At 46.0% G+C, this 25,577-nt stretch overlaps 4 protein-coding genes and 1 long non-coding RNA gene across 6 annotated transcripts; 1 reads left to right on the top strand and 4 right to left on the bottom strand.

Annotated features, from left to right (window-relative positions):
• The first annotated feature begins 479 nt into the window (after window positions 1–479).
• Window positions 480–2,113, top strand: LOC133160254 (uncharacterized). The gene is made up of 3 exons (XR_009715849.1): window positions 480–884; window positions 1,146–1,204; window positions 1,352–2,113. It is a non-coding gene; the product is annotated as an uncharacterized LOC133160254 (long non-coding RNA).
• On the bottom strand, window positions 1,188–5,369 carry emx3 (empty spiracles homeobox 3). Its single transcript, XM_061287942.1, has 3 exons — window positions 4,831–5,369; window positions 1,915–2,099; window positions 1,188–1,568 (listed from the first exon to the last, which is right to left on the bottom strand). Exons 1-3 carry the CDS (start codon window positions 5,171–5,173, stop codon window positions 1,398–1,400), a joined length of 699 nt encoding a protein of 232 aa, XP_061143926.1. The 5' UTR covers window positions 5,174–5,369; the 3' UTR covers window positions 1,188–1,397.
• Window positions 5,370–7,225: 1,856 nt separating this feature from the next.
• ccdc69 (coiled-coil domain containing 69) lies at window positions 7,226–12,080 on the bottom strand. Its single transcript, XM_061287934.1, has 9 exons — window positions 11,864–12,080; window positions 10,206–10,251; window positions 9,848–10,056; window positions 9,682–9,769; window positions 9,323–9,396; window positions 9,144–9,245; window positions 8,956–9,075; window positions 8,704–8,801; window positions 7,226–8,506 (listed from the first exon to the last, which is right to left on the bottom strand). Exons 1-9 carry the CDS (start codon window positions 11,882–11,884, stop codon window positions 8,344–8,346), a joined length of 921 nt encoding a protein of 306 aa, XP_061143918.1. The 5' UTR covers window positions 11,885–12,080; the 3' UTR covers window positions 7,226–8,343.
• A 1,772-nt stretch (window positions 12,081–13,852) lies between these two features.
• Window positions 13,853–14,693, bottom strand: ltc4s (leukotriene C4 synthase). The gene is made up of 5 exons (XM_061273104.1): window positions 14,569–14,693; window positions 14,367–14,466; window positions 14,236–14,306; window positions 14,084–14,165; window positions 13,853–14,003 (listed from the first exon to the last, which is right to left on the bottom strand). Exons 1-5 carry the CDS (start codon window positions 14,633–14,635, stop codon window positions 13,883–13,885), a joined length of 441 nt encoding a protein of 146 aa, XP_061129088.1. The 5' UTR covers window positions 14,636–14,693; the 3' UTR covers window positions 13,853–13,882.
• A 123-nt stretch (window positions 14,694–14,816) lies between these two features.
• maml1 (mastermind-like transcriptional coactivator 1) lies at window positions 14,817–25,567 on the bottom strand. 2 transcript variants are annotated; one of them, XM_061273076.1, is made up of 6 exons: window positions 25,188–25,567; window positions 24,195–24,516; window positions 19,721–21,049; window positions 18,670–18,906; window positions 18,245–18,374; window positions 14,817–16,522 (listed from the first exon to the last, which is right to left on the bottom strand). In XM_061273076.1, exons 2-6 carry the CDS (start codon window positions 24,507–24,509, stop codon window positions 15,630–15,632), a joined length of 2,904 nt encoding a protein of 967 aa, XP_061129060.1. In that variant the 5' UTR covers window positions 24,510–24,516; window positions 25,188–25,567; the 3' UTR covers window positions 14,817–15,629. The 2 variants fall into 2 exon arrangements, with proteins under 2 accessions (XP_061129060.1, XP_061129050.1); XM_061273066.1 differs by having other exon boundaries at window positions 24,195–25,567.
• Between the last annotated feature and the right edge of the window lie 10 nt (window positions 25,568–25,577).

The following is a 25,577-nucleotide window of genomic DNA, read 5'->3' as shown; positions in this document are numbered from 1 at the left end:
TGATTGTGTTTGTACCCTTGTACATTTAATTACTTTAATTGCAGGTAGTATTTGAGTGGCTGGTCTGTACCTAAATATATTCAAATACTTAATGTAGGCTATGTAATTCAAGTACTTCAGTGACTTGGATCTATTGAGGTGCAATTTATATTTCCTGTACCGTGAGTCGCTACTTATTATACATGTATGTAGTTGTGTTGTCGACTCATGGGCTCAAAAGTCGGTTGGACAGGAGCTGTCAATCACACAAGAAAAACTTTCGAGTCATTAAGTTATCAAACAGAAAAAAAAAGAGAAGACTTCTTTGTTTGGAAGAAAATTTCATTAACTGCTTTCTGCCATCTGCGTATTTCCTTGTTTGTTTCCATGGCAACACAATCAACATGTCATTTGATTCTAGTTTCTTATTCTTGAGAGAAGCAACAACGTTAAGAGAACCTCATTCAATGAGTTTTATTTTTGTAACATGAACACAGGAAGTACAACCTATTCTTGTTTTTGACTCTTTTTAGAAGACCACTTCAAATACTTCTCATTCATAAAAGCGCTGCGATGACATCGTCACATGACCTCCAAGAACGAGACTGGAAGAGGAAGAGGACAATGACAAAGAGCGATATGGAACATCCCTCCTTTCATTTCCGGCTACGATTGCTCTCGTTTGGGTCAGCTGACATTTGGAAAAACACCCAAAAACTGGTCACAAATTACAGACCGGTCGCAGTCCCCACTGGAAGTCAACGTCATGGAAATAATTTGACGGCTTACACTAAACTAGTTTGTATGTATTTTGGGATATTCAGATCTTTAGCATCTTTATTGTGAGGCATCTTTACGTTTCAAGCTATCGGTTAAATGGAAGTTTGACGCAACTCCTGCAGTGAGTGAGTACGTGCGCGTGTGTGTGCGTGCGTGCGTTGGTCTTGGTCCCAGACGTCCTCCAGACTGGCATCCGTCTGTTCACAACAGACGCCGTTTGCTTTTCTCACGTTATTAATACAGTTCTTTCTTTTTTTTAAAGGAGATACATTATGTAAAAGTGACTTATTAATATTTTGCATCAAAATAGTTTGTGGCCTTTCTGGAGTGGCAGAAATGGCTTTAAGTACGCCCTCCTTAATTTGATCAAAATTGTGACATCACAGAGTGGCTCATTTACATATGCCCGCACACTGTCCCTCAACTGAAATGGATCACGTCACAGGTAAGAATGCAAATTTGTACACGTACTTGCTGTGATTGTTGACTTCTTGTGTGGTGTTAACATGCTAACGTTAGCTCGTGTTGGAGAGTGTTTTTGTGTTTGTTGGCACACTTGACAATCAACAATGTTCTTTCTCCTTCATCTCAGTCCAAACATGAACGGAGTCCGAGTGGCCTTTCTGGCCAGCGTCCGCTCAGTGGTCGCCGATGGCGTCGATGCGTTTGGCGGGGTTCTGCTGCGTGGCAGCTCGCCATCTGTTAACGTGTTGGCTGGCTTTGGAGCGCTTGTTTTCCGCCTCAGGGGATTCTTCCTCCAACTTCTGACGCTTGTGTTTGGTTCTGCGATTCTGGAACCACACCTTTACCTACATACGCACAAGCACACAGGTGTCAGGACAAGCTAACATGGCTACATGCTAACATACTAGGGTAACTTGGGTGTCCACTTTTTACAAAGATTTCCTCCATTGGATGCTGTCATGGATCAATCATGACATGCTGACACCACTTGAATGATGCAACAGGAAGGAACCTTAACATCTTAGAACCAGGATTCGTTTGGGTGTATTCACACCTGCACAAAGGGTCCGGACCAGCGTTCCAATCGAACCCTGGTCCGTTTAAAGCGGACCAAACTGAATAAACCCTAAATCTCGTGTGTTGGACTAGGGCTCTGACCCAGATCCATGTATCAAATGCTATCTTGCTTACCTGTGTCTCAGTGAGGCAGAGAGCTGAAGCTAGCTGTTTTCTCTCCGCGCCGACGACGTAGTGGTTTTTGTCAAACGCTCGCTCTAAACGCAGGAGCTGTGAGGGAGAAAACGCCGTGCGGATCCGTTTGGGTTTCCGGGAGAAAGCGCCGTGCAGCAGAAGGTTCTCTGCACCGCCGTCATCACCTTAATGTAAGACACAGAAAGTCACAAACAGGAAGAAGCCGTTAGTCATGTTAATGTGATCAAGGACATTCATCAGAAGACAACTAATAAACTAGACCCAATTTTGCTCGTTCACTTATAAGCTTCAATCTACTAAAACTAACCTGCTAAATGCAACAAAGACCAAACTTGCACCCTCCACCCAGCCTTTTATCATGGAACCAACATTACAAACTCGTACCAGTCCTGCACTCTCGAATCAACATATTAGAACCGAGCCCAAAGTAAGTGAAGCTCATAACATTGTTTCGCACATTAGCGATGCTAATCCACTCAAAGCTATTATCTCTTCTTTCTTGTCATTCTTTCAATTTTATGGTTGGAGTCTGTAAGATGCAAAAGGGTTTGAGGTAAAGTTGCAAAAGTAGAACAGTAACTCTGATTTGTTTGGAGCGTGTCTGCGGCGGTTAAACCATCGGCCAATGGCGTGCATACGACGTGGTCCTTCGTTGAAACGTTTGATATCGTTTACATAAAAACAAAGGTGTAAATGGTCAGCCTGAAAAGATTGTTCGCCGCCGTCACGGCACACGCAAAAAAGTCGGTTGACTCGGCGGCCGCCAGTAAAAAGATGACAACAATGACGGCGAATGCCGAGCGGTGGCATCGGTGGCCATGTCGCATTGACATGCAAAGCGCACGCTGAGGACCTAATCATTAACTCATTCGTGACCCGCTATGCAGAGTTTCATTTGTGGACCAAGATAGTTCCGTACAATAACCTTTGACCGTGAATCGGACACGAGTGAATGACTCCGAACGCAGTCGCTGCCACGAGGTCACCAATAGAAAAGGTTCGAATCTTCAAATAAGTCTTGTATCTATGCCATCAAATTCTGAATCAGAATTACAACCACTAAATTTAAAATAAAAAAATATTCAGCGTAAACGTTTAAAAAAAAAAAAAAAAAAGTCACGATTTGGTTGCAAATTCAACATCCAGCTACAAAAATATCACTTCTGCGTCTTTTGGAGAATCCCGGGTCAAAGCAATCAACCTCAGCCAACTGATCGCTTGGCACGTAGCTGACGTCAGCTGCTTGTGACCTTTGGCTATTAAATGACGGATTTTTGAAAATCGACATTGACTAGTTTGGTGGTGATCACGTTCAGTGTTAGTAATTCCTAATCTTATGATCCATATATTCTTCCAAAGGTCTGGAAAACAGACAGGAAATGACGAAGCTAGTGGTGGGTGGGGCGTGTTTGTATATATGTGTGTGGGGAGGGGGGGAGCAGATGGCGTCGATGATGATGCTTAGATGGCCTCCCCCTGGCACAGGAAGCAAGTCGGGACTTGTTAGTCCGCTCGTTAAAAACACACCTGACGATGCTCATTAGCATATTTGCACCACACGCTCATTTGCATATGAACCGCCAACGCCCAAGTGGCACATGCTGGTTTTATATGCGACATGCTAACCATGAGTGACAGATTAAACTACTTCCTATTTCTTGTTGGAATGACACTAAGATGGACACACACACACACACACAACACACATACAGGATTTAGTTTATAAAAGATGTGTGTACTTTTGTGGTTAAAAAATTATACATCAAACATACTCCAATAAAGGGCACGAATTTGATGCAAATATGAACTCTTGATAAGAGTTGTACTAAATGGAAACATGACTTCTAATCTCACACAAGACACACTAAACCCATGATCACACATGATCAGTCACACAAACACACATACACACACATCACGCCGACACACTGACACACAAACAAAATTGATCACAAACAGAAACACATGATCACAAAAAATACATGCACACATTTAACACACACACAACCCACCTACAAGTACACGCCCACACGAAAAACACCCCAAAACTCACACACCCCCATATACACAAAGAAAAGAGGCGTTTTTCCTTATGAGGGTGTTGCAGCCAGGCTCTCCTGCAGGCCTTGAGGCCCCTCACCGTCTTAAATATAGGCTGTCATCACTTTGCTATCATGTTTAGAATATTAATATTAGTAACAACAATGACGACAAGAAATATAATATTATATGAGTATTATTATATAATATATTATAATATTATATAATATATATATAGACACACAAAGAAATCTACCTTTGATTTTTGACACTCAGAAACCACTTTCGCATTTCATTCAATTGGAAGTCTTCATTATTTCAACTTTCGTCTCTCAATTTTTAAGACTTTCAAATGCAATTACAGATATAATTTTTTTTCTTTCATTTTGAGTTGATTATAATAATCGGAAATGATTATTTTCATAAGTAAAAAAATCTATTTTTCAAATTAGTTTTAACATGTTGAGTAAGACAAAATACTACACGTATACGGGTAAAACTATTCTCAAAAATGTAAAAAGCAGATTTTGAATAATGCACGAATTAACGGTTTACTTTTTTTTTTTTTTAACCAATAACAATTGAATGCATTCCATTGTGAACTGTTAGAAAACAATTGAGGTCGATTTTATTTTATTGTCTGACGATTTTTATGACAGGAGTTAGCTTCGATGTTTTTTTTATTTAATCGTAGACATCGTTCGTATCTCATTGACGAATTGTCGCTTTTGAAATCAGTAACTGAGAATAGTTTGAAATTAAAACATAAAAAGTTCTCACGCGTCACAACTTTTCCAAAATTCAAATTTTGTCGTTTTGTCAATTGTGTGACGCATTTTGAAATTCTTGCCTTACCTGCCAGCGCGTGCACGTATCTGTGGTGGTTGTGGAGGATCCAGGAGGCGGGGGGCCCCGCGGCGGCGCCAGAGGGGTACAACAGGCTCACGCCGAGTCCAGGATGTCGGCCGAACACGTGGAGTCCCAAATTGGGTCCGGCAGACGAATACGAGCTTCGAACACCACCACCGGGCCCTCCGCCCGGGAGCTGGTGCAGGGCCTCCGGAAAGCGGAGCGCGGTGGGCCGAATAGGCTCCTCGAAGGCGGTCCGTACCAATTGGACGCATTCGGGCCGCTGCTGCTGCTTCCCGACAAGAGCTTCGATGGAGAAACACTTCTTGACGCCTCCGAGCTGCAACATGGCGGACGGACCCTGTAGACCCTGAGACCCGAACCTCACAGCGGAACCATCCGGCTCCTCTGCACACCTGTGCGCGCGGCCGCGCGTGCGTATTCTCCGTCTCGGTCCTGGCGTGCGTCAAGGCGCTAAAGTGACGAGCGAGTAGCAAGAATTAACTCCAAGCGCAAAGTGGATCCCCCGCACCCCCGTAAAGAAACTTCTCACCTCTGCGGAGCCAGTTTGTGCGTGTGAGACGCGTGACACACCTGCCAGATTAGACCTTCCTGGCGGAGTTGTGCCGCGTGCACGCATGCGCACAAGACGACGACCACCACCACACGTTTGAGCAACAAAGTCGATTTTCCCAAATCAACGCAAATTAAGCACCCAAAATGCCCCAAATTAATCGAAACTACAAATATAAGAATGTCAATAATCAAACGCATCCATTCAAAAACAAAGTATGTACGAACAAATAATTTTAATTTTAAATAAGAATTCAATAGCAAACCATTTTTTCCCATCACACTGATTTATTTCAAGATTTATATTCACCTTTCAGGTACAGCATAAGGATGAAAGTACTACCTGCACACGCGTGCAATCCCCATTTGATATGAAAATATGGTCGCATTGGATTAAAGTTGTTTTTTTTAGCTTAAATGACATGATGGTCAGTAAAAACGTAACAAATCCAATTGAAATTCAAATCGGCTCAGTAGTTCTTGACTTTGAAACATGGATTTTGTGTTGCATCTCACAAAAACTTTTAAATCGTTTTTATTTTGATTACGTTGCTAATTGTCAAGAGTAAATTTTTACTATATATTAATTATAGTCATCAGTCACATCGTACCTTTTATTTATTAATTTTCTCATGTTTGTACGCAAGTTACACACGCGTACACGCACACATAGGCTCTTCATATTTGCATTGAAAAAAAAGTACCCGCCATGAAAATTAGAACAAAATGAATGTTAAAATAATATCGATTCTTAATATCATGAAGTCATTTACAATAATAATCATGATGTCACGTGCACGTTGAAAAGAAAAAAAACCACGCCACTGAAAAATAACGATATGTTGAATTTACCCAATTTTATTTCATAAAGTAGCAGCACGAAATAAAAGCATCAGGACATAATATTTTTTGGGAGTGGGACGTATAAAATGTAGACTGGATCCAGATATAATTTCGGGGAATGTTTTGAACCTATATATTTTTTTTTTCTCAGTGTAACACAGTGCTTCTCAAATAGTGGGGCGCGCCCCCCTTGGGGGGCGCGGTGCTATTCCTGGGGGGGCGCGTGTGACCCTGGGGAACAGGCTTTTTTTTTGGCAGTACTAGAATAAAGTGTAATTGCGCGTTTACTACAGCAGGGGGCAGTGGCGCTCTCATTGTTACTTCTGTCACGTTTGCGACAGTGCAACATTTTACGACTTACAAGACAAGTTAGGATAGTCACGGTGGGGAGGGGGGGCGCGAATAGTTTTCTTCTTGCTAGGGGGGGGCGTGACAGAAAATAATTGAGAAGCACTGGTGTAACAGCATGTGAAATTTATTGGCAACTCGGTCTTTCTATTTAGACGAAGTATCACGCAAGTGTCTGAGTACCGAGTGCAAGAACCTTTGCCACCTGTAAGTGGGCTGCCTCCCTCAGTGCGCCCCTAAATGGAACTCCGTGTGAACCGCTTCAACTTCTTTAGCTATATTAGCGATTAGCATTTGTGCCCCAGGCCAAGGGTCTATTCTCCTCGTGGCAGCCAATCAAAAGAGGTGTTTAGCCAGGCCCCGCCCTCCTCATTAGTCAGCAACCGGAAGTACTTCCTGTTTGAGTGCGTGCATGGAGGGGGGGTCATTACGCGTTTCTCTGCTGCCCCCCAGTGGCTCAATGGTCAATCACATAAACTGATATTTTATTTTAAAATATCAGTTTTAATCAGTTTATTCAGCTTCCAATAATTTCCTCTAGTCTAAAATATGTTTTTTGGGAGGAATTTTTCCTCCACTAAATATGGAAATATCCCCCTTTTCATTTGTTGCGCAATAATTATGCATGATTATATGCTTGAGTTTTCCTGTTTTATTGAACATTATAAACCTCAAAGTACCTAAAGGTAAAAGTCAGTCCACAGTTCAGTCCATGGTTAAAAACAAAAAAAAGTGAACACACATGTAAATAAAAGTGCGAGTGCATGACGACGATTCTTATTTTCACAACAAAAATCGCATCTTTGGCAAACAAAGCACCTGAAAAAAATTGGAAATAAATGTACAAGAACATATTCGTTAAAAAAAACCAGTAGAATAAAATAAGCAGCTTCCACTGAAGTGCTGATATGCTAACGTGACACATTAACATGTAGCATTCGAACACCAACACACACTAACACTAAAACCGATTCTTAACAAAAAGCTACATGATGACGTGACACTCCTGCATGTAACATTTGAACATGACAAGCAAACACAAAAACACCTTAACTACAAGAAGCTTCGTGCTCATGTGTGACATTGACATTCGGCGTTATGTGGCTACATTGAAAATTTGGTAGCTAACATGCTACAAGCTAACATGACATCAACGAAAGTCTTGCATAACAGACAATAACACTGAAAAATTTGCTCTTTTGTGTGCTAATTTTCTAAAATGTTACATTGACAGGTCCAAATTTTTACGTGTGAATTTACCAACATGACATATTTTAACTCACGTCAACATGCAGCATCTGAACCTGAGGACATGCTAAAAACTAAAAACTTGTTCTTAACTAGAAAAAAGCAACTTGCTAACATGACAACAAGTAGCATTTGCACACAAGAACACGCTAAAAATACAAGCTTTTTCTAAACTAGAACAAGCTACCTGACACATCAACATGTTGTATTTGAGCATATGGAAATGCTGAATTTTGTCAGTAAACTCAAACGTCTTTAAATTACCTTAAAACAAAACTACATGCTAACATGTTAGCATTCCCGCATACTGAGCGAGAGATTGCAGTCCTATGACTCAGCATTAGGCACTCCTGAAGTTTTGAACAGTTTGTGACTTCCTGTATTTTGAAAAAAAAAAAAAAAAAAAGCAGAACGAGCATCTGTTGCACTTGCATAGTCAGACTTTGTGACGGAGTTAAGGGGGGGGGGGGGGGTGCCTACGGTGGTGCCAAAATTGGCTGGGGCCCATTAGGATGGTGCGACAACAGTAGCAGCCATGTTGAGGGTGGGGCAGGCATCTCTATGATTGAGTTTGAAGAGCAGCTGCTCTTTCTCTTGCGTCAACGTCTCGTTGAACAAACGCTGACGCTCCGACGACGCGCGCGCCTCCTCACGCTCACGACACGTGCGCCTGAACAGCAACGACAATAAAAACAACACTTAGCACAAGAGACCCAACACCAGGAGAAACCACAAGTCTCATTTGTCTGTCTGACATAAATATTTTTGTTGCATGTTAATTTTGATTCTATTAGCATGTCAAGCTAACATGCCGACATTCCTCCATGTGACGTTTGTGCCCTATCTAGTACAGTCACGCATACTTACTGCAGGATGCTTTGACTTCTGTCCAGACGAACTCGCAAGTCTTCGTTTTGCTGCAACGTTTGCACCAAGTGATCCTCAGCGCAAGACTTCTCCTCCGCCTGAAGCGCAACAACTATGTCAACCGTCAAAGCCACAATATCACGCACTCGTGAATTACGTGCACCTCCCCAATCGCTGTTGTGAACACGAGTTTAAAGTGTAGGCCGGACATGTGGGGCGAATTAGTTCCCGCGCGCCGACGTGAGGCCTTACCAGTTGCTCCATGTGTTGCAACTTGCTGTTTTGTTCCCTGAGGCGTTCGCTCTTCATCTCGATAACGAACAACAAAGACTCCTGCTCCGACTTCCAGAATGCACCTGGGCTGCCGTGCGCCTGACATGATTCGTGGTCGTTGGTGAGGCGAAAGCGGCTGGTTGCCATGACGACACACGCACTTTTACCTGAATGTTCCTGAGTAGATCTTTATTGAAGGTGGATTCTTGGACACGCCTCTTTAGCTCGTTGTAACGCTCCAGCTCTTCCTTCAACTCGCTCACCTCCAGCTCCACATACACACACAAAACCAGGCTGATGACATCCAGCATGATGCACACGTGCGTCAAATGGTTGCTGTGGTTACCTTCAAAAGGTTCTCACTGACATGAAATGTCTCCGTCAGTTGAACTTTGACCTCGTCGTGAGCGCGCTCAACCTCTGTAGAAGACAAAATGCTTAGGGGGGGGTCCGGGCATAGATTAGTGCCACCAAGCCCGCCCCCTCTACTCCGCAAAATTAGAGTAAAACTGATGACCGTAATTCCTCGTCTATTTTTTTCCCCACATTTTCAACATTGAGGCATTAAACAAAGATTTGAGACCAAGTCCTCTAGCGCGACCCAGATCATTTAAAAATATATATTTGGCAGATTAGTTTAAGTGCATAAGTTTAGCCTAGAACACTGCGGTCGCACACAAACACACACAAACAAGGAGCAACTACCGTGTATGTGCTGTTGGTGTTGCTGTGCAATCTGTTGTCGCTGTTGTTGATGAACGGCGTTGAGCTGCGCACACGTCTCCGTCTTGACCTTCACATAACGTAAAGTCACACACCACATTAGCCACTTAGCACGTAGCATGCCAGCCGGTTGTGCACCTCCAGCCACCTTTTCGAGTATGGAGAGCACTAGCGTGCACACTTCTTCGTCGGCGTGCTCCTTGAGAAGCTCCGCCCTCTCTGAGGCGCCATTGGCCGAGAGCACTTCCTTCAGGATCCTCAGTTGCCACTCAGAGTGTTCCAGATGCTTCTCCAATGCCACCTTAGCATTGGCGTTAGCCACACTATCACAGCATCGCTCGAAGCGCGCACGCTTTGCTGAGGGACAAGTCACACCGCAAAAATGACATCACTTCCTTTACCACCACGCACAGCAGCAGCACATGCACACAGATGCAAACCCAAATGCGCACACAGACACACGTCGACACACAAAGAGACACACTGCCACAAAAGCAAACACTTACCTCCACATTTTCGCCTGTTGCCTTTGTCGTCTTTCTTAGTTTTCTTCTGCAACATCGACAAACAAACCAAACAACACATTAGCAGAGTCACCAAACTATCAAGCAAAAGAAGACATTTGACGCAGCCAGCAGTTGCCGCGTTGGTGAGGAGATGGGGCAGTTGAAATCAGATGGGCGACGTCATGCATGCTCCAATTGCGAAGTTACAATTACGATATTTAGGACTGATGTTGGGAAACCTCCATCTTTTGCTCTCTTTTCCAATTTCTTTGTAAGGATTTTATTTTTGCGATTCATCTTGCATACATGAAAGTACATCTTCGCCAAGAGGCACTACTTAGAATAACAGCCGGGTGCCTGCAGAAAGCTTTCTTTTGCAACAACACTGGCAGTGTTGACAATAGTGGAAAAACTTAGAAATAAAATTTAACAACCATCACAACAGAATGCTAATTGCTACTTATGCTAACTGCTAGCATGTCAATCCAGTCACATTAGACAACCGAAGGACGTCTGTGCCGCTAAACCAATTCAAGCAACTAAACCAATTAACGAGATGAAAACATTTTAGTGTTGACCACGCACCACTTTCTATTCTGAGCAACTCCAAAAGATTTACACGCACGGCTTTGCCATTTATGTAAGAGGCTCTCACACCGCACAGAGGTGGATACATTGAGAAGATACTTTGGAGTGTGACAGGAAGTCATCAACAGTTTTGGTACGTGGTTTGCAGGGGATATGTTAGCAGTTTCACGAATGATGTGTGAAGACTTTTTCTGCGTCATTTTAAAGAGTTCTCAGGTGTCAACCCTATGGATTGTTTTGTGACAGATGGCAATATTTGAGAAAAAAAGTTTGAATGTTTAATCAACTGTATGTACCCTGGTTTCCTCCGACGACATGCATGGTATACCGACTGACCATTACAAATTGTCCGTGGGTCTGATTGTGAGTGTGGATGGTTGTTTGACCCTGTGTGCCCTCCCTACAATTGGATCAGTGGTTCGGTCCTCGTGAGAATTGAGCATTTAAGAAAATGAAGAGTAATATTATGAAAAACAAAAACATGTTATGGTCCCTTAACCTAACAAAGATTTAAATTACATACACACTTCACTGACCGGACACACACTCCTTGACAACAATGTTTCACTTCCACGTTTAAATTTTTAATGTCACTGATTGGACACGTGACGATGACGTCACGTAACAATCCAAAGATCAATCAAAAACGCGTTTGGACACTTTTTAGATCTTGTTTAGGCCTGCTATGGTGTAATCCCGTTTGAAGGCTTGTGCCATTTTTAAAAAATGTGTAAACTCTTAAGATTTTGTGATCACCACTTCAACGTGTGGGACCCCTTTTTAAATCAAAGAGATGGGAGGTGATGACGTCTTTGGGTCTGTGCGAGTTTGCGTGCAAAACGTCGAAGAGTTTACGAACATGAGCCAGATTGAAAACAGATGTGCGGTCGTAAAAATTGCACTATGGCCTAGTTTGTGTCATTTGTTGTTTTTTTGCGTGACTCTCTCTTCGGTTCGTGCATATTGCCGTGAAAACGTTCGACTTTTGCTTGGCTGAACGTAGTGGAAGTCTGCACGGCTCGGAAGCACGTTGCCCGTGGGCCTCGGTCCCCGGTCACGGCGGGGCTCACCTTACTGTGGCCGCAGCCCATGCCTGCTGAAGCCGCCTCGCCTCGTGTCGTCCTGTTCGTCGCTCGGCCTCAACAGAGTCTATCTGGGGATTTGCTCTCCCGTCGTACTCCGTCGCCTCCTCCGGGTAACCGCCGTTAACTTTGCACGAGCTTCAGCAAAGTTCCTGAAAGCACCGCTGCCCGGCTTGACGTGATGATGCGTTCAGGGGCACCGCGGGCAATGAGCTTCGGCTGCCTCGCTCAGCGTTGAAAACACAGTTTAGAAAACTAACATTACAAATATTGCAAACCTACTAAAGCCTGAGCTACCTATGTGGATTTAACATTTCTTTGAAAAAAACGTCCTCGAAAGTACCTTCGAAGATATCTGTGAGTTAAAAAACTTGTTTGCGTATACGTTTAAACGTATTTGCTACTCAAAAAATATTTATTCCACATTGGCCATGCTTACGTACAATTGTGAAGAGGGAGCAACTTATTAGTTCATACATAAGTTACTCTATCATTTTAATCAATGTGTAAATATTCCTATTTATATACTTTTCATGTCAATCAATTTTTAAATACTCTTTGATTTATACATAGTTGCTCAATCAGAGCACAGACAAGGCACACAGAACTTTGTAACTTTCTAGTACCCATAAGGCACATCTCAGTAACTCCATGACAGACATTCAGTAGGACATTCAGGTGATAACAGAAAATATGTCCTTATAAGGACATGTCCGTCCCCCCGTCCCCCCCCTTTCGCTTCCTTGTGTGTGTGTGTGTTACCGGGGCCGTCGTACCGTTGTTCAGTTTTTGTATTTTTTTCTAATTTTCCCCCTGTGACTCGGCATTGCCTGTCCTGGTCAGAAAAAAAGAGTCAATCAATCAATCAATCAACCAATCAATCAAAAACAAGATGGCAAGCTGTCAAGAGCGCCTCTAGTGGTTTTAGGTCATTACTACAAATATTTTGAGGACGCAGCTCTTCAAATATAAAAAAAATAAAAACATTATTATGATGACTTGAGTAGTCGGCCGAGAAAGCAAGCAAGCAGCTGTTGTTCCCTGTATGGAAAGTTTGTCACGCTTCCCAGAATAACAACAACTGCTGTTCAAAATAGACGCGTGATGAATTCCTCTCGGTAGTTGCCATGTGAGACAGCTCGTCGATATTGATCACAACCAAAAGTGCACATGTCGTGATCAAAAGAAAAAAAAATAGAGTTGATTTTTTCTACTCAGCCAACCATGGTCCCAAATGCATGAAAATGCTTGTTACACCTATCAAACTGGTAGATTGAAATTGGACTGATCCAAGAAGTTAGGTCAAATCCAACTTTTAGGTTTGGTCCGATTTTTCACCTAAATGTGGTTCTTTTTTTTAGGGTGTAAAGAAGAGAAAAGTTCTCATTTCTGCTAACACAAGAAAGTTTGTTCGGCGTCAGGACAGATGAGACTGACGTCATCAAACAGATTTATCTAATTGCGAGCATATTCTCCGGTGAAGTAAATTTCTGAGGGAGAATACGCATATGGCCAAATAAATCTCTTACGTTCATCAGGGTGCCAAGTTAATAACTTTTAAATCAATGCTGCATGACCGAGTTCAGGCTCCTGGGAACGAGCTGGTTGCTCTTCAGTTGTAAGGTGCACAGCGCCGCCTGTTGGTGATATGAGGATCATTTCAAATAAGGGTTCCAATCACATTTGAGTTCAGGGGTCACATTCACAGGAAATTGATCTTATGTGGGACCCCGCCCATGCACTAGAATATTCCTGCAGGCCTCATAAACCAACTGGGATAGGCTCCAGCACGCCCGGGTCCCCCGCGGGGACAGGCGGAAGAGAAGAGAAGATGGATGGATGGATGGATATAAAGTATTTTATATTATGGTGCAATGTTAAGAATCAAACTGCATGTTCCAGTGGCCTACACGTACTAAAACGTTCAAATGAAAATGAATGAAAATTAATTCCTGAAAGTTGAGAAGACTGCTTTTTTATTGGTCGCTGAGGTTGAGACAGGGCTGATTAGACAGCCGAGTTGAGGAAGTGATGGACGGCAAGTCGCCAGAAGGACGCCAAGACACCGACGCAGGAGAAGCCGATGAGCAGCCAGAGGAGCCCCGCGCTCACGTAGAGCGCACGCAAACTGACAAATACAAACAAGGTCATGACGTCACCCCTGTCAAGTCTTGGTGTCACGTTGACACGAGCAGCTTGTCAACTGACCGTTGTTGCGGCGACTCGGCATAACCTTGAAAGTAAAGCAGACGTGCCAACACGTACGCCACGCCGCACACGCAAGACGCTCCTGGGGAACGCGGACAGGCACTTCAGCACACGAGCAGCGCAGCGCGCCTCTAGAACGTTACTCACGTCACCTGAGCTGAAGAAGACACCGGACGTCCACAAGATGGCGATGAAGAGGGGGAAATATTCTGAGCAATTCACTCTGCGAGTTCGTCACAAGTTAGGAGGTAGCGTTAGACGCATGACGTCATCTTTCACTTACTGAGCCCTGAAGACTCTCTCAAATTGGGGGTGTCCACTCGTACACGGGGGGGAAACGCCAAACTTCCTCCGGGCGCTAATCACCTGCAGGGAGAAGTACGCTGCCATACATAGGTGGCAGTGCCACGAACATTTTAAGACTTAAACTAGACTCAGATGACACAATTACATTTAAACAACATAAAATGGCCGCTCTCTCTCACCTTGCTCCAGGACGGCGGCCACGGTGACGGCGGCTAGGCCCACAAAGTGATGATGCAGCGCATCCATGACGTTGATGAAGTGAACGGACTGGCAAACGGTCCCGATACTCGGGTGCCCTTTGAGTGGGTGGGTACGATTGGCAACGTATGTAAATGATTACAACGCAATTTATTGACACGCACAGACATGGGCAGACTCACACATGCGCTGCGCATGTTATCAACCTCACAAACATACGCGGGAAGCGTTTGTGGGGAAGAAGTATATTTACAAGTCATAAACCTCTTGTTTAACACAAACATATCAAAAGTAGAAAATACTTACAAAAATGGTCTGCAATATATAAAAATAACATCTATGTCCAGATCGCAATGTTACATACAAAAAATAGATTTAGAAACATTTACACACAAACGAGGTGACGGATATGCTCCACCCATCGACCAATGGCAATGCCTTCCGGTCGGAGCGATCTGTCCATCCGACAACTGTGAGAGCGCATCCAGGAAGCCGGTATGTCCACCTGGGATCATGTGACATGTAACGCTGCCCGTTACGAGGCATCATGCGAAATGTCATGTAAAGAATGTGTCAGGTGTCACGTTGTCTGACGCATTACAGTCCAGTTGGAGCCAAAATCAAAACGTTTTGACATCATGTGACGCGGCATTTTCAGACATGACATCACGTAACATTGTTTGGTGCACGTCATCTGATGGGTTATGCGACATAATGGAACTTGGTGGTGTCACAATATGCATTACTTGAATGTCACAACACATGGCCCAGATGGTGTCATCACGTCAGATATCAACTGATGCAAGTTACAGGTGTCACATGACGCATCATAATATCTGACATCATGTGTCACCTGACACGCAAGTGACATACCCCGACACATTTGATATGGGATGTCATATGACCCGTTGGTGACGTGGCATAACCTAATATCAGGTGATCGGTCACGTGACCCTACTCAGGGGAAACCGGCGGCGCGACACGTGACGCATGCTGGTTTCTGCCCGCCGATGGCGGCGAGAAAGCGCAGCGGTATCGACGTCTACTGGTGTGAGGCGAGCAGCTCGTCGAGGTCTGCCATCCACTCATGCGCGCTCTGCCCCTTCAGCAGTGACTCCACCAGGTCGCTTTCGGCGGCGAAGCTCCCAGCAGCGGCATTGTATCCGAAGGAAAGCTGCTGCTGATTGGCCGTCCTGCTGACCTGGTAACCTTGGTTACATGGCAGGCCCTGCCGCCCGCCACCTGTAGCAGCCCCGAACACCGCCAGGTCAGGGAGGACGTTCTGATTGTTCGGGTGGTTCTGAGCTGCTTGCTGTTGAGTCTGGGGCGGGCCCAGGCTCTGAGGGTTGGGCGGTGCGCGCTGCTGGGCGCTCTGCATCATGCCCACCACGGGCCGCCCGGCGGGGTTGGGGGTAAATGTGGTGGCGGACATTTTGGGGATGCGAGCCTGCTGCTGCTGCTGCATGTGGAAGGCATTGGGGGCACTGACGAAGGTGTTGGGGGGAAGACCGGCATTAGCGGGCGACGTTTGTTGCTGCCATACGCTATTCTGGGGGGCCTGCATGTTGCTGGGCATACGGGCGGCAGCCATCTGTTGCTGCTGCTTCAACATGGCGGCAGCATTGGGCTGTTTGTTGAGGTGCTGCTGTGCCAGCAGGTTGTGCCTGTACAGGGGCTGACGCTGCTGGGCCCCGTGCCCACCGCCCGAGTGAAGGCTCATGTTGTTATACAGCACCTGCTGCACGTCCACACCAGTCCCGCCGCACGACGCCAGCCCGAGGTCCGCTTGGCTCGCCGGCGGAGCAGCGCCGCTCGCCGTCATGGCACCAGAGGCCATGTTGAGTCCCATCATGCCTTGTGGCTGAGGAAACATGCGCTGGCCGGCCGGGGCGGGGCCTCCCATGGAAGACACGCTGGCCAGCGACTGTGACGAAGCTGAAAGCGGACAAAGTATGATGCACGTTATTCACAACAAGGCGTTCCCTGCATATGGTTAGACAATCAGTCTGCTCTCATGAAGGATGCAAAAAATATTGACTGCCCAGAAGCTGAAATTCAGGGAAATCTGGATGACTGTAAAGCCAATAAAGTCTCCTAACCATTAGTCTATCAAAACAGTTGGCAACTAATTTAATAATTGATTGCTTGGCGATTAATCACTGCGCTCCAAGCTGATTTTTTTTTTTAACTATTTTCCCAAAAAACGAAATATATATGAAAAATAATTCAGTCATTTTGTTAGCCATGTACTGAACATTGCAGTGTTAACAAAAACAGTTAAACAACACAAAAGTGTTCTGCATAGTTGCGAATCACCATTTTGCCCATTTTCAGAACTTTTGGGGTAACTTTGTGTATCCTCGCAACTTGTCAGGTCGTTTATAAACTAGAGGAGCGATTATTAATCAATTAGTCAACAACTCATCTACACCCCAAGTACGGGCACCATTTTGGTCACCGATTAGTCGTTTAGTGACTGTTTCACTTGAAAGCACATCCAACTGTTCTACTCCAGAATCTTTTTTCACCAAATAGCAATCAGCTGAAAAGTCCATGAGTTCAAATTTTTATCCACACCAGGATTAAACTTGTCTTGGTCACGGTTGCTCATAATCGACATTCATAATTGACACAACGTGGAGGTGTAATCCATGCAGTTAACATAGAGACTTTGTTCCCTTCACAAAACATTAAAAAAAGGAGAAGTGATGTTGACGTCAATGACGAAACAGCCGTGTGGTGTGCAAATGAGCTCGCTCCCTCATTTGTATGCTATGTACTGCTCCGATTAAAAAAAAACAAAAAAAAAACACATGGATGGAATTGTTGGGATGCGTAAAGAACGCCAGGAAAGCTGGAGCCCAGACTCAAACCCTGAAACTTAAACTTACGAGTCCAACGTGCCAACCACTTCGGCACCTTGCTGCCTTGTGTATTACGTCCTATTTAGGGCACAATTTGAATAGGACTTGAAGATGCTATGAATACGGACGGAGAAAGATCATCAAAATGTGCCTCTCACCATTGAAGGGCAACAGTGTAAAAGATAAGTTCTTAATACAAAGCACATTCTGTATAAGACTAAAAATTGTGAATAAAAAGTGAATGCGATACTCAACAATTTAATCTTTTGATCTGTCCATCATGTCCTATTTTGAATACAATATTAAAATAATGAAATTTGGCACTTCCACATCATTACATTCCCTTTTTGTTCGCAAGCATCCAGACTTTTCTGGTAATCCGGGTAGTGAAGCCGCCGCATATACGAGAAGTTTGTTTTGGCATTAATGGGAATGTGGACAAGCACTCCTCAATGGGAATCTTTTTAAAACCAAATAAAAAATTGGCAGTCCCTGTACATCATATATTTGTAATGCAACTGAGAGACAGATTATGGCTCAATTATTCATGGGAAGAATTGTGAGCATAATTGATTTTAAAATGATTCAGTAGTGACAGCCAATATCGTTTTTTGAGATGCTATATTTGCGGATTTAACTTTGCATATGATCATTTCAAAACAGGTGTGTCTCTCTTTCACTGTTGCACAATCCCCAGTGTGGTATATTTGTTCTGACTCTCTTTTTCTTTTAATTTTACACTCATCTGTAAATATCAACAAAAAGATTTGACAATTTGTGAACATTTTCTGACCTGTAAACTGGCTGACGGGAGCCTGTGGGAAAGCGTTCTGATTTGCCGTCTGCCCGGGCTGGTCCTGGTACTGAGGCGGGGGTCTGGTCAGGTGTCTCTGAAGCTGCTGGTCCTGCTGACGCTGTTTCTCCTGCACAGCGAAACACCACAACGGGATTGGTCACCAAGCATGTGGTAGGATACAGGTCATAATTAAGATGTCTCACGTCACCAATTAGCGTTATTTCCCAGATAAAATGCAGTTGCAGCTATGTTTTTGTTTAAAGAGCAGGTTTTGTATATTTTTTAATTGTGCATGGAGTTACTCTATTGGTTTTTGTTAACTATACTAACATTGGTCGCAAGTGGAAATGACGCAAAGTTTGTGAGTGCCAGCGACTTGGAGGCCCGAGAGCCACTTTGTTGGAAATGTAGTGGAAAGTGACCTGTTCTGCCATCATCTGCTGTCTCTGCAGGTACTGCTGCTTTTGCTGCTCCAGAATCTGTTGTTGCTGTTGCTGCTTGAGTGCCGCCGCCTGGCTGCCGAGGTAGGCCGTGTTGCCGTGGTTACCCGCGATGGCGTTGGGCCCGGGCGCTGCCGCCATTGTGCCGCCGCCCGGCGTGGATGTCAGGGCGCCGGCAGGATTGGGGCCGTGTGGAGGCGCCGGGTACGAGTTCTGGTCCTGCGATAGAAAGAAATAGACGGGGCATGACGTCCGCACAAGGACAAACGGTACAGGCGCAGGAAAAAAAAAAGGCCTTCTGCAAATTCTCTCGCATGTGACGTGACAAACCACCAGAACCAATCACAATAAACTAGTGATATTTTGTTTTGCTCAATGTCACTGATATACTGATGTTAAATCATAAATAATTCAGGTCCAATTGTAATTACCTTGCAACTTTTAAAGATATTCAAGATTTGCATGGACGTGTGTGCGTGTTTGTGTCAGTTGGCGCTGGCGAGAAGCAAAACAGAAGGAATCCCAGATGGACTTTGACTCAAGTCAAATGAGTCCCATTCAAACAGCTAGCGGGATGTGGAGTCTAGTGTCACCTGCCGGAGACTCTTGCCCATTTACCTCCCAAGCTAATGTTAGTCATGAGCTCATGTTAGCAGGCATCTATGTGACACATCAGAAATTTGTTCAAGTTTTTTAACCCTCAGGCCTTGTGGAATTTGAGCTTGTTTATGAACATTTTGGACCACCTTTGAAAGTATGGATGGATGGATGGATGGATGGATGGATGGATGGATGGATGGCAGACAACGGTTCCACATGGTGAACAGAGAGTAATTTCAATGCTTCATATTAAGGGGGTTCTAAACAAATTAGGACAAAAGTAAGATCAACAGGGCCTCTACACAATCAGTTTTGAAAACATTTGTTGATTTCCTTATCGATCAGTTTTCAATGAACTGGTTGTTACACCTTCACAGTATATGGCCAATAGTTAGCTGAAGTTTGAAATCCCAAAAGTATGTTTGTGTGTTACCTGCGAGTGTGTTAGTGTGTGTTGACGAAAGTTCATGTTGTTCTTCTGCTTAATTTGCTGCTGCTGCTGTCTGATCAGGCTGAGGAGAGCCGCCTTGTTCTGGTTCTGGCCGTTGGTCGGCCTGGGTGGCCCGGGCCCAGCCTCAAAGTGGGACAGGGGCTTGGTGTTGTTGTAGTTCAACATGGCTGCTTGGGCCCCCGGTGTGGGCGGGTGGTTGAGAGGTGGCCCCTGAGGTGGGTGGCCTAGCACACTGGCGTGGCTGGCGGCCCCCGCCATGTAGCTGTTGGCCCCCGCCTTGGGTGAGGCCTTGGTGGGCTGGCCAGACATCAGGCGCTGCTTCTGTGCACCGGAATTGAAGTCCTGTGGGTACAAGGAGGGGGTGGTTGGCTTGTCCACGCCAAACGCCGCCCCCATTGTGCTCTGCGAGGGGGCGGCCATCTGTGTCCAGGGCGGAGGGTGTGCGTGAGGGCCTCCCTGTCCATGGAACTTGGTCCCGGGGGCCACCGCTTGTTTGTGCTGTAGCTGGCTGTGAAGATGCTGTGCCCGCTGTTGCTGGGCGGCCAACTGCTGAAGCTGCTGGGCTGGGGACAGGTCTTTGGCGAGAAGGTGGTTGGGGGGCGGGGGGTGCTGCCTGGGCGGTGGTGCGGCTGGGGAGGAGGCGGATGAAACGGCCGCCGGAGAGCTAGTGGGGTGAGGACGAGGCGGAGGCCCAGAAGACGCCGAGCGGACGTGAGGGGATCCGGTGCGCGAGTCCTGCTCGAAGGCGGACGGGGAAAACTCTGCTTTCACACTTCCCAAATCCATAGGAAGGAGACTCTGGGAGGGCTTGCTGCCTGCTGCCACGCTGGCGCTTCCCGAGTTAGGAGTCATCTCCAGAGGGTCTTTGCGGTCCTCAAAGTCATCATTGAGGATGTCCTGGATGTCCTCGTAGTCCACGGTGCGGTTGAGCTCATCCATCAGGTCGGACCACACCTGCTCATCTAAGTTAAGGTCCGGAAAAAGGTTGTTGTTGTTGTTTCCTCCTGCTGACGGTGGCATGATGGGCAGGATATCATCGGGCTCCTGTTTCATCTCCTTGCGGTGAAAGTCAGCCGATGCCGTCTCCTTGCTGCCCTCTGCTGTAAATTCAACAGAGGGGCCGTGTATGCCGTTGGAAGACAGAGCGTCGCCCAGGCCCAGTTTGGAATCCAGGGGGGAGCCGTTGGCCTTGGCGGCAGCATCCATACAGGCCTTCTTACTGGACGGGAAGCCGTCTGAGAAGCCGTTGACCTGCTCGCGGCTCAAAGGCGAACTAGCACTCTCCAGCTTCCTTTTCACCGTCTCCTGCAACTGCAATGCAAACCAAAAACGGCATACATGATACATCAAAAGAACTTTGAATGAAATCATTTTAATCCACCGAATTGAATCAAAATAATTTAAATCTGTCCATTTCAGTTGGCTAAAATATTTTTTTTTTTGCAGGTTAGGGGTTAATAAGAAAACAGCAATTGCTCGTCCTTTGTCAACAACGCCGCGCGTGGGCCCTGACGTCAGCCTCGTCGTTATTCCACAGATCTAGTATCTAACTATATTGTAGCTTTAGAAGTACAAGGAAAGACGTGGGTTTGGTAAAGGGCTTTCTATTTAACAAAACAAACATCCAGGCGTGTGCCAGCGTGGACTTCCAGCCTTAGAGATTGATTGATTGATTGATTGAATATTTATTGATCCCCAGGGGTGGGGAAATTCAGGCCCCAGCAGTATTCATACCACAGAGTGGGTATACAAAAGACGCACAAATGGCATGAGCGCAACTCAACAGGCTCTCATAAGGCTGCCACACAACGGCGCCACAAAGAAAGCCAGAAAGTGCTCAAGATAAAAGCCATCAAAGCAAAACAAAGATAAAAGACAAAGGAAAAAAAGTAACTGTGGCCAACCAGCACCCCTCAATACAGGAGAACACCCCAAAACACACTAAATAGCCTCCACGGGGTCCATAGACAGGTGTAGGGGCAGTCCAGTTCAACGGCGCCCAATGGACCATGGTCGTGAATCGGTGAAAAACATCACAAAGCAGGCAAACGTGTGAGCAGCGTCCTGGGCACCCAGTCGGGTGCACGTGCAGATGGTCACCACGGGGCTAGCATGGCGAAAGTCGTTGGTTCCGACGAGCACGAGGGAGCGGACTCCCCACATGGGTTGCGGCTGCAAGGCCAAGGCGAGGGACCCGGTCATCACTGCCCGGATAAGCAGGAAGCCGCCGTAGAGTTACGCCGGTCTCGACCGATGATCCCGGTCCCAGGAAGAAAAAAAAATAATACAAAATATCCGATCCGAAGAGATACCGAGGTGCGGTAGAAGGCACCAGCATCGCCGAATGGACAAAAAGACAGAAAGAAAAAGGAGAAAAGAAAGAAATAAAGAGGAAAAGAGAGAACACTGCTGGGAGGCAGCCACTTACGGCGCCATACCGAAAGAAAAAAAGAGAAGAGAGATCCATAGAATAGGACCGGGCGTGCGTAAAAGCCATGACCGAGCCCCATCCACCGTCCCCGGACAGCCACCCGGCCGAGCGCCGGAACCTCGACTTCCATCCACGGAGGTGAAAGAGAGCTCCGTAGAGTAGGACCGGGCGTGCGTAAAAGCCATAATAGGTTTTTTTTTCAAACCTTCTGTGTCACTCCAAATCCTTAAATCATTCAAACTCTTCGTCCTCCGTGTCACTTAGAAACAAAGCCGCTAATGATGCCGGTAGTACGTAGGGCCCTTCGTCATCCCGTGATCAATCTTTGTCCTTTTTGTAAACAACCGCCGCGCCGCATCTCGCTGCTGACGTCACTTGAAATTCAAATTACAGTAATCCCTTGCTACATCGCGGTTCCACTTTTTTTTGTTTAAATTTTTAAAAAAATACACTCATATAAGTTGCTCCTTATTATAAGTCGCCCCCCCACCCAAACTATGAAAAAAAAAACACGACTTATAGTCCGAAAATTACGGTAAATATGAACAAGCTCTTCAGAAGTACAAATTGAGTCACATGAAGGCACGGGCACCATCTTGTGCACCACAAACAAGGGAGACTGCTTCCTCCACTAGTGGACTCGCTCGCTCGCTCACTCACTCACTCACTCACTCGCTCACTCACTCGCTCACTCACTCACTCACTCACTCACTCACTCACGCCGAGGTCTTGTCTCTATTGATTTTATACATGTGACAAACTAGAAACAATCTTCCCCCTTCAGCTGTCAACATCAAGTCATGTGACAAGTGGGCAAGCAACAAATGTGTGTGTGTGTGTGTCAGTGCGCTTTTGGTGAGTCAAACAGAGCTGAACAAGCGAGCGATTGAAGTTTCAGAACTTGAAATTCTGGTATTACTCCGCCCCTCAGTTGCCATAGAAGCAACATGCAGAGAGGGGCAACAGCATTTTGGACAATTTTCCGATGACCCCAACAACCAACCGAATCATCATTTAGTATTTGTTCGCACATTTTCTGCACTGTCAAATTGATATCATATCCTGATTTTGGAAGAAATTCAAAGCTTTTTTTTTAGATCCAATTCATCGGGTGAAAAAAAAAACCACAGATTGATCGATCATCAGAATAATTGAACATGACACGAGCAAATGAATCAACAACTAGAGAATGCCTTTCCTTCATGCTTGCTCTATTTGCTGGCACAAAAATGTCAAATATTCATGATGGCGCTTGGATGGAATGCTAAGGTTGAACTGCTCACATTTTATTTTGACTGCTCTTCCATCTCCATTTCCATCTATTGTTACACACATCTCTACACTTCTATGGTCTATGAGTGTTATATGATGGAAGCTGAGATCTGCGCAAAAATTAGCGACGACTCAAATGAAGATTCAAAGTCTGCACGGAAAATGCCAAAGGTGAATCAAAATCTTCTGGCTCAGACCAGATCAAATCCGATAATGTGATTCTACTATATTCTGACAAGCGATGCTGCTGCTGCCATGTTGCATTTAAAGACACTTTTGGGTGAGCCATGTTGAGGGAGCCCTGCCACTAGCAAGGACTGGCCCAGGATCCGCGTGCAAGGCTTGAAAATGACTTATTTGTCAAGCAGTTTAACTTCTGTATAGTTACGAACAAGAATACATGCCTCTACTCTGAGGGCATCCACTTTATTGAGTTAGTTTCTACATTTGGCACCCGTGCATTTTACTCTCTAGTCATGGTGGGTTTAATTTACTACATTTTAGAAGTCGTAATATGAGTCGTAGTTCTAGTACTAGCATTTGTAGTCGTTAGAGTTGTACCAGTACTTGTGTTAGTTGAAGCGGTGGTAGCAACGTGACAAGGTGGAGTGGTTGTACGAAGTATAAAAGCAGTAGTTGTAGTTTTAGTAGTAGCACAAGTAGATGTCGTTCTGATAGTAATAGTAGTTGTAAAAAAAATAGTAGTGGTAGTAGTAGCAGTAGGGATGCTGATCGCGGTCGTGTTGGACTCACTGCAATGAGCGTGCTGTTCCGGCTCTGTTCGGCGACTGCTCCGCTGCCGTCGCCGAGCTCCACGCTGGCTGCTCCAGCACCTCCTCCGCCACTGCCGGCTCCGGGTGCCCTCTGTCCGGCCTGATCCCCGGCACTAGCCGGGGGCTGACGGTGCTTATTGGACCTCTTGGCCTTGGCCTGCAGGCAGCGCTGGTGCAAGGCGAGGGTCTGCTGCCTCTCCAGCTCCAGGCTCTCCAGCGCGGCGGCCTCGTAGCGTCTCTCGCAGCTGTTGTGATGCTGCCGGAAGAGCTCAATCCTCCGCCGCAACCGCTCCATCACCGCGCTGTGTCGCGGTGTAACAAAATCCGCCATCATCAATTAAAAAAAAAAGCTTGCGGGCTCAGGTTAGGTCCATAAAACGCTGTCTGTGGTCCTCGTTTTTTGTGACTACGGGCGTCCGTAACCCCTCCTCCGCCCGTCTCTGGACCCTTACAAAGCCAGCCGTGCTGCGGGCTCCATTGGAGGTTTACGGCCTTCGGTCACCGCCGGTCAGCCGTCCGACCTCTTGGCCCAGTGAGGAGAATGAGATGCTATGTGGAGTAACGGCGAAAGGAGCACCGGGCAGCCGCGTCCAAGTTGTCCACAAAGCTAACTAACTAGCGCATTAGCAACATTTCTGTTGTGTTTACATGCTAGCACATTCCTGCACTCGCTAGAAGTTGCACGGCCAAAGAAAAGTGGCAAACGAAGTGGCCGCTCTGCCAAAATGGGCTCACCAGGCACAGGGCATGATTTTAGGGGGAAGATTTCATCTCAACTCGGTGGCAACTTAAGTCGCTCGATGAATGTTAGCTGGCTGCTAAGCTAACGCGAGCGAAGCCACTCCGCGACTCTGAGCGGACTTTCTTGTTCGCCAACTTCGGAGGCCTTTCCGGCTCCACTGGCGCACAAAATGGTGGTCTTTTCTCTTCGGGCGCTACGACAACATTGTCCGCATTTATCAAGAGGACTTACTGTGAACGTGGGGCTGGGCCGTGCGCTCTCTTTACAGCATCTGTTGAGGCAACAGCTGATCCTCCACCCGCCTGGCCGCTTGCTCACCGCCTCCTCCCGCGGCCGCCCGCCCGCCTCCTTACCTCCCTCTCTCAGTGTAGCTAGGCTAGATGCTCAGCTAGCTCTGCTCGGGGGGGCTGCCTGCCTGGCAAGTTAGTAAGCACCATAACGAAGCATGTTCGGAGCGGCCTGGTTATCAAGTGGTCGCTGCCGGTTGACGGTGCTCCTTCCGGATTAGGGCTGCGCGTAGCCCCGCAAGTGCTCGTCTATTGTTTTCCAAAGGACGGGTAGGCTGACGCCGCCATTTTGGTAACTTTCTCTTTTTTTCTAGCTGAGAGAGTAACGTATATG

The sequence above is a fragment of the Syngnathus typhle genome, linkage group LG1 (genome assembly GCF_033458585.1).
Source record: "Syngnathus typhle isolate RoL2023-S1 ecotype Sweden linkage group LG1, RoL_Styp_1.0, whole genome shotgun sequence".
Classification (NCBI taxonomy): domain Eukaryota; kingdom Metazoa; phylum Chordata; class Actinopteri; order Syngnathiformes; family Syngnathidae; genus Syngnathus; species Syngnathus typhle.
The sequence above is the reverse complement of the archived record's forward strand: the minus strand, read 5'-3'. Positions and strand labels throughout refer to the sequence as shown.

What these genes read in the sequence shown, in the direction of transcription:
- emx3 (XM_061287942.1), bottom strand. Translation starts at nt 5,173, where the DNA reads ATGTTGCAGCTCGGAGGCGTCAAGAAGTGTTTCTCCATCGAAGCTCTT. An exon ending in ATACGTGCACGCGCTGGCAG is followed by an intron (nt 2,100 to 4,830) that starts GTAAGGCAAGAA and finishes TCTTACATTAAG; the next exon opens with GTGATGACGGCGGTGCAGAG. An exon ending in TCTGCCTCACTGAGACACAG is followed by an intron (nt 1,569 to 1,914) that starts GTAAGCAAGATA and finishes GTGCGTATGTAG; the next exon opens with GTAAAGGTGTGGTTCCAGAA.
- ccdc69 (XM_061287934.1), bottom strand. Translation starts at nt 11,884, where the DNA reads ATGGGCTGCGGCCACAGTAAG. An exon ending in TGGGCTGCGGCCACAGTAAG is followed by an intron (nt 10,252 to 11,863) that starts GTGAGCCCCGCC and finishes TCGATGTTGCAG; the next exon opens with AAGAAAACTAAGAAAGACGA. An exon ending in TCAGTGAGAACCTTTTGAAG is followed by an intron (nt 9,246 to 9,322) that starts GTAACCACAGCA and finishes GTGTATGTGGAG; the next exon opens with CTGGAGGTGAGCGAGTTGAA.
- ltc4s (XM_061273104.1), bottom strand. Translation starts at nt 14,635, where the DNA reads ATGGATGCGCTGCATCATCACTTTGTGGGCCTAGCCGCCGTCACCGTG. An exon ending in GGCCGCCGTCCTGGAGCAAG is followed by an intron (nt 14,467 to 14,568) that starts GTGAGAGAGAGC and finishes TATGTATGGCAG; the next exon opens with CGTACTTCTCCCTGCAGGTG. An exon ending in GAGAGAGTCTTCAGGGCTCA is followed by an intron (nt 14,307 to 14,366) that starts GTAAGTGAAAGA and finishes ACGAACTCGCAG; the next exon opens with AGTGAATTGCTCAGAATATT.
- maml1 (XM_061273066.1), bottom strand. Translation starts at nt 24,548, where the DNA reads ATGATGGCGGATTTTGTTACACCGCGACACAGCGCGGTGATGGAGCGG. An exon ending in GGAACAGCACGCTCATTGCA is followed by an intron (nt 21,050 to 24,194) that starts GTGAGTCCAACA and finishes TTTGCATTGCAG; the next exon opens with TTGCAGGAGACGGTGAAAAG. An exon ending in TCCCGTCAGCCAGTTTACAG is followed by an intron (nt 16,523 to 18,244) that starts GTCAGAAAATGT and finishes GTCCGCTTTCAG; the next exon opens with CTTCGTCACAGTCGCTGGCC.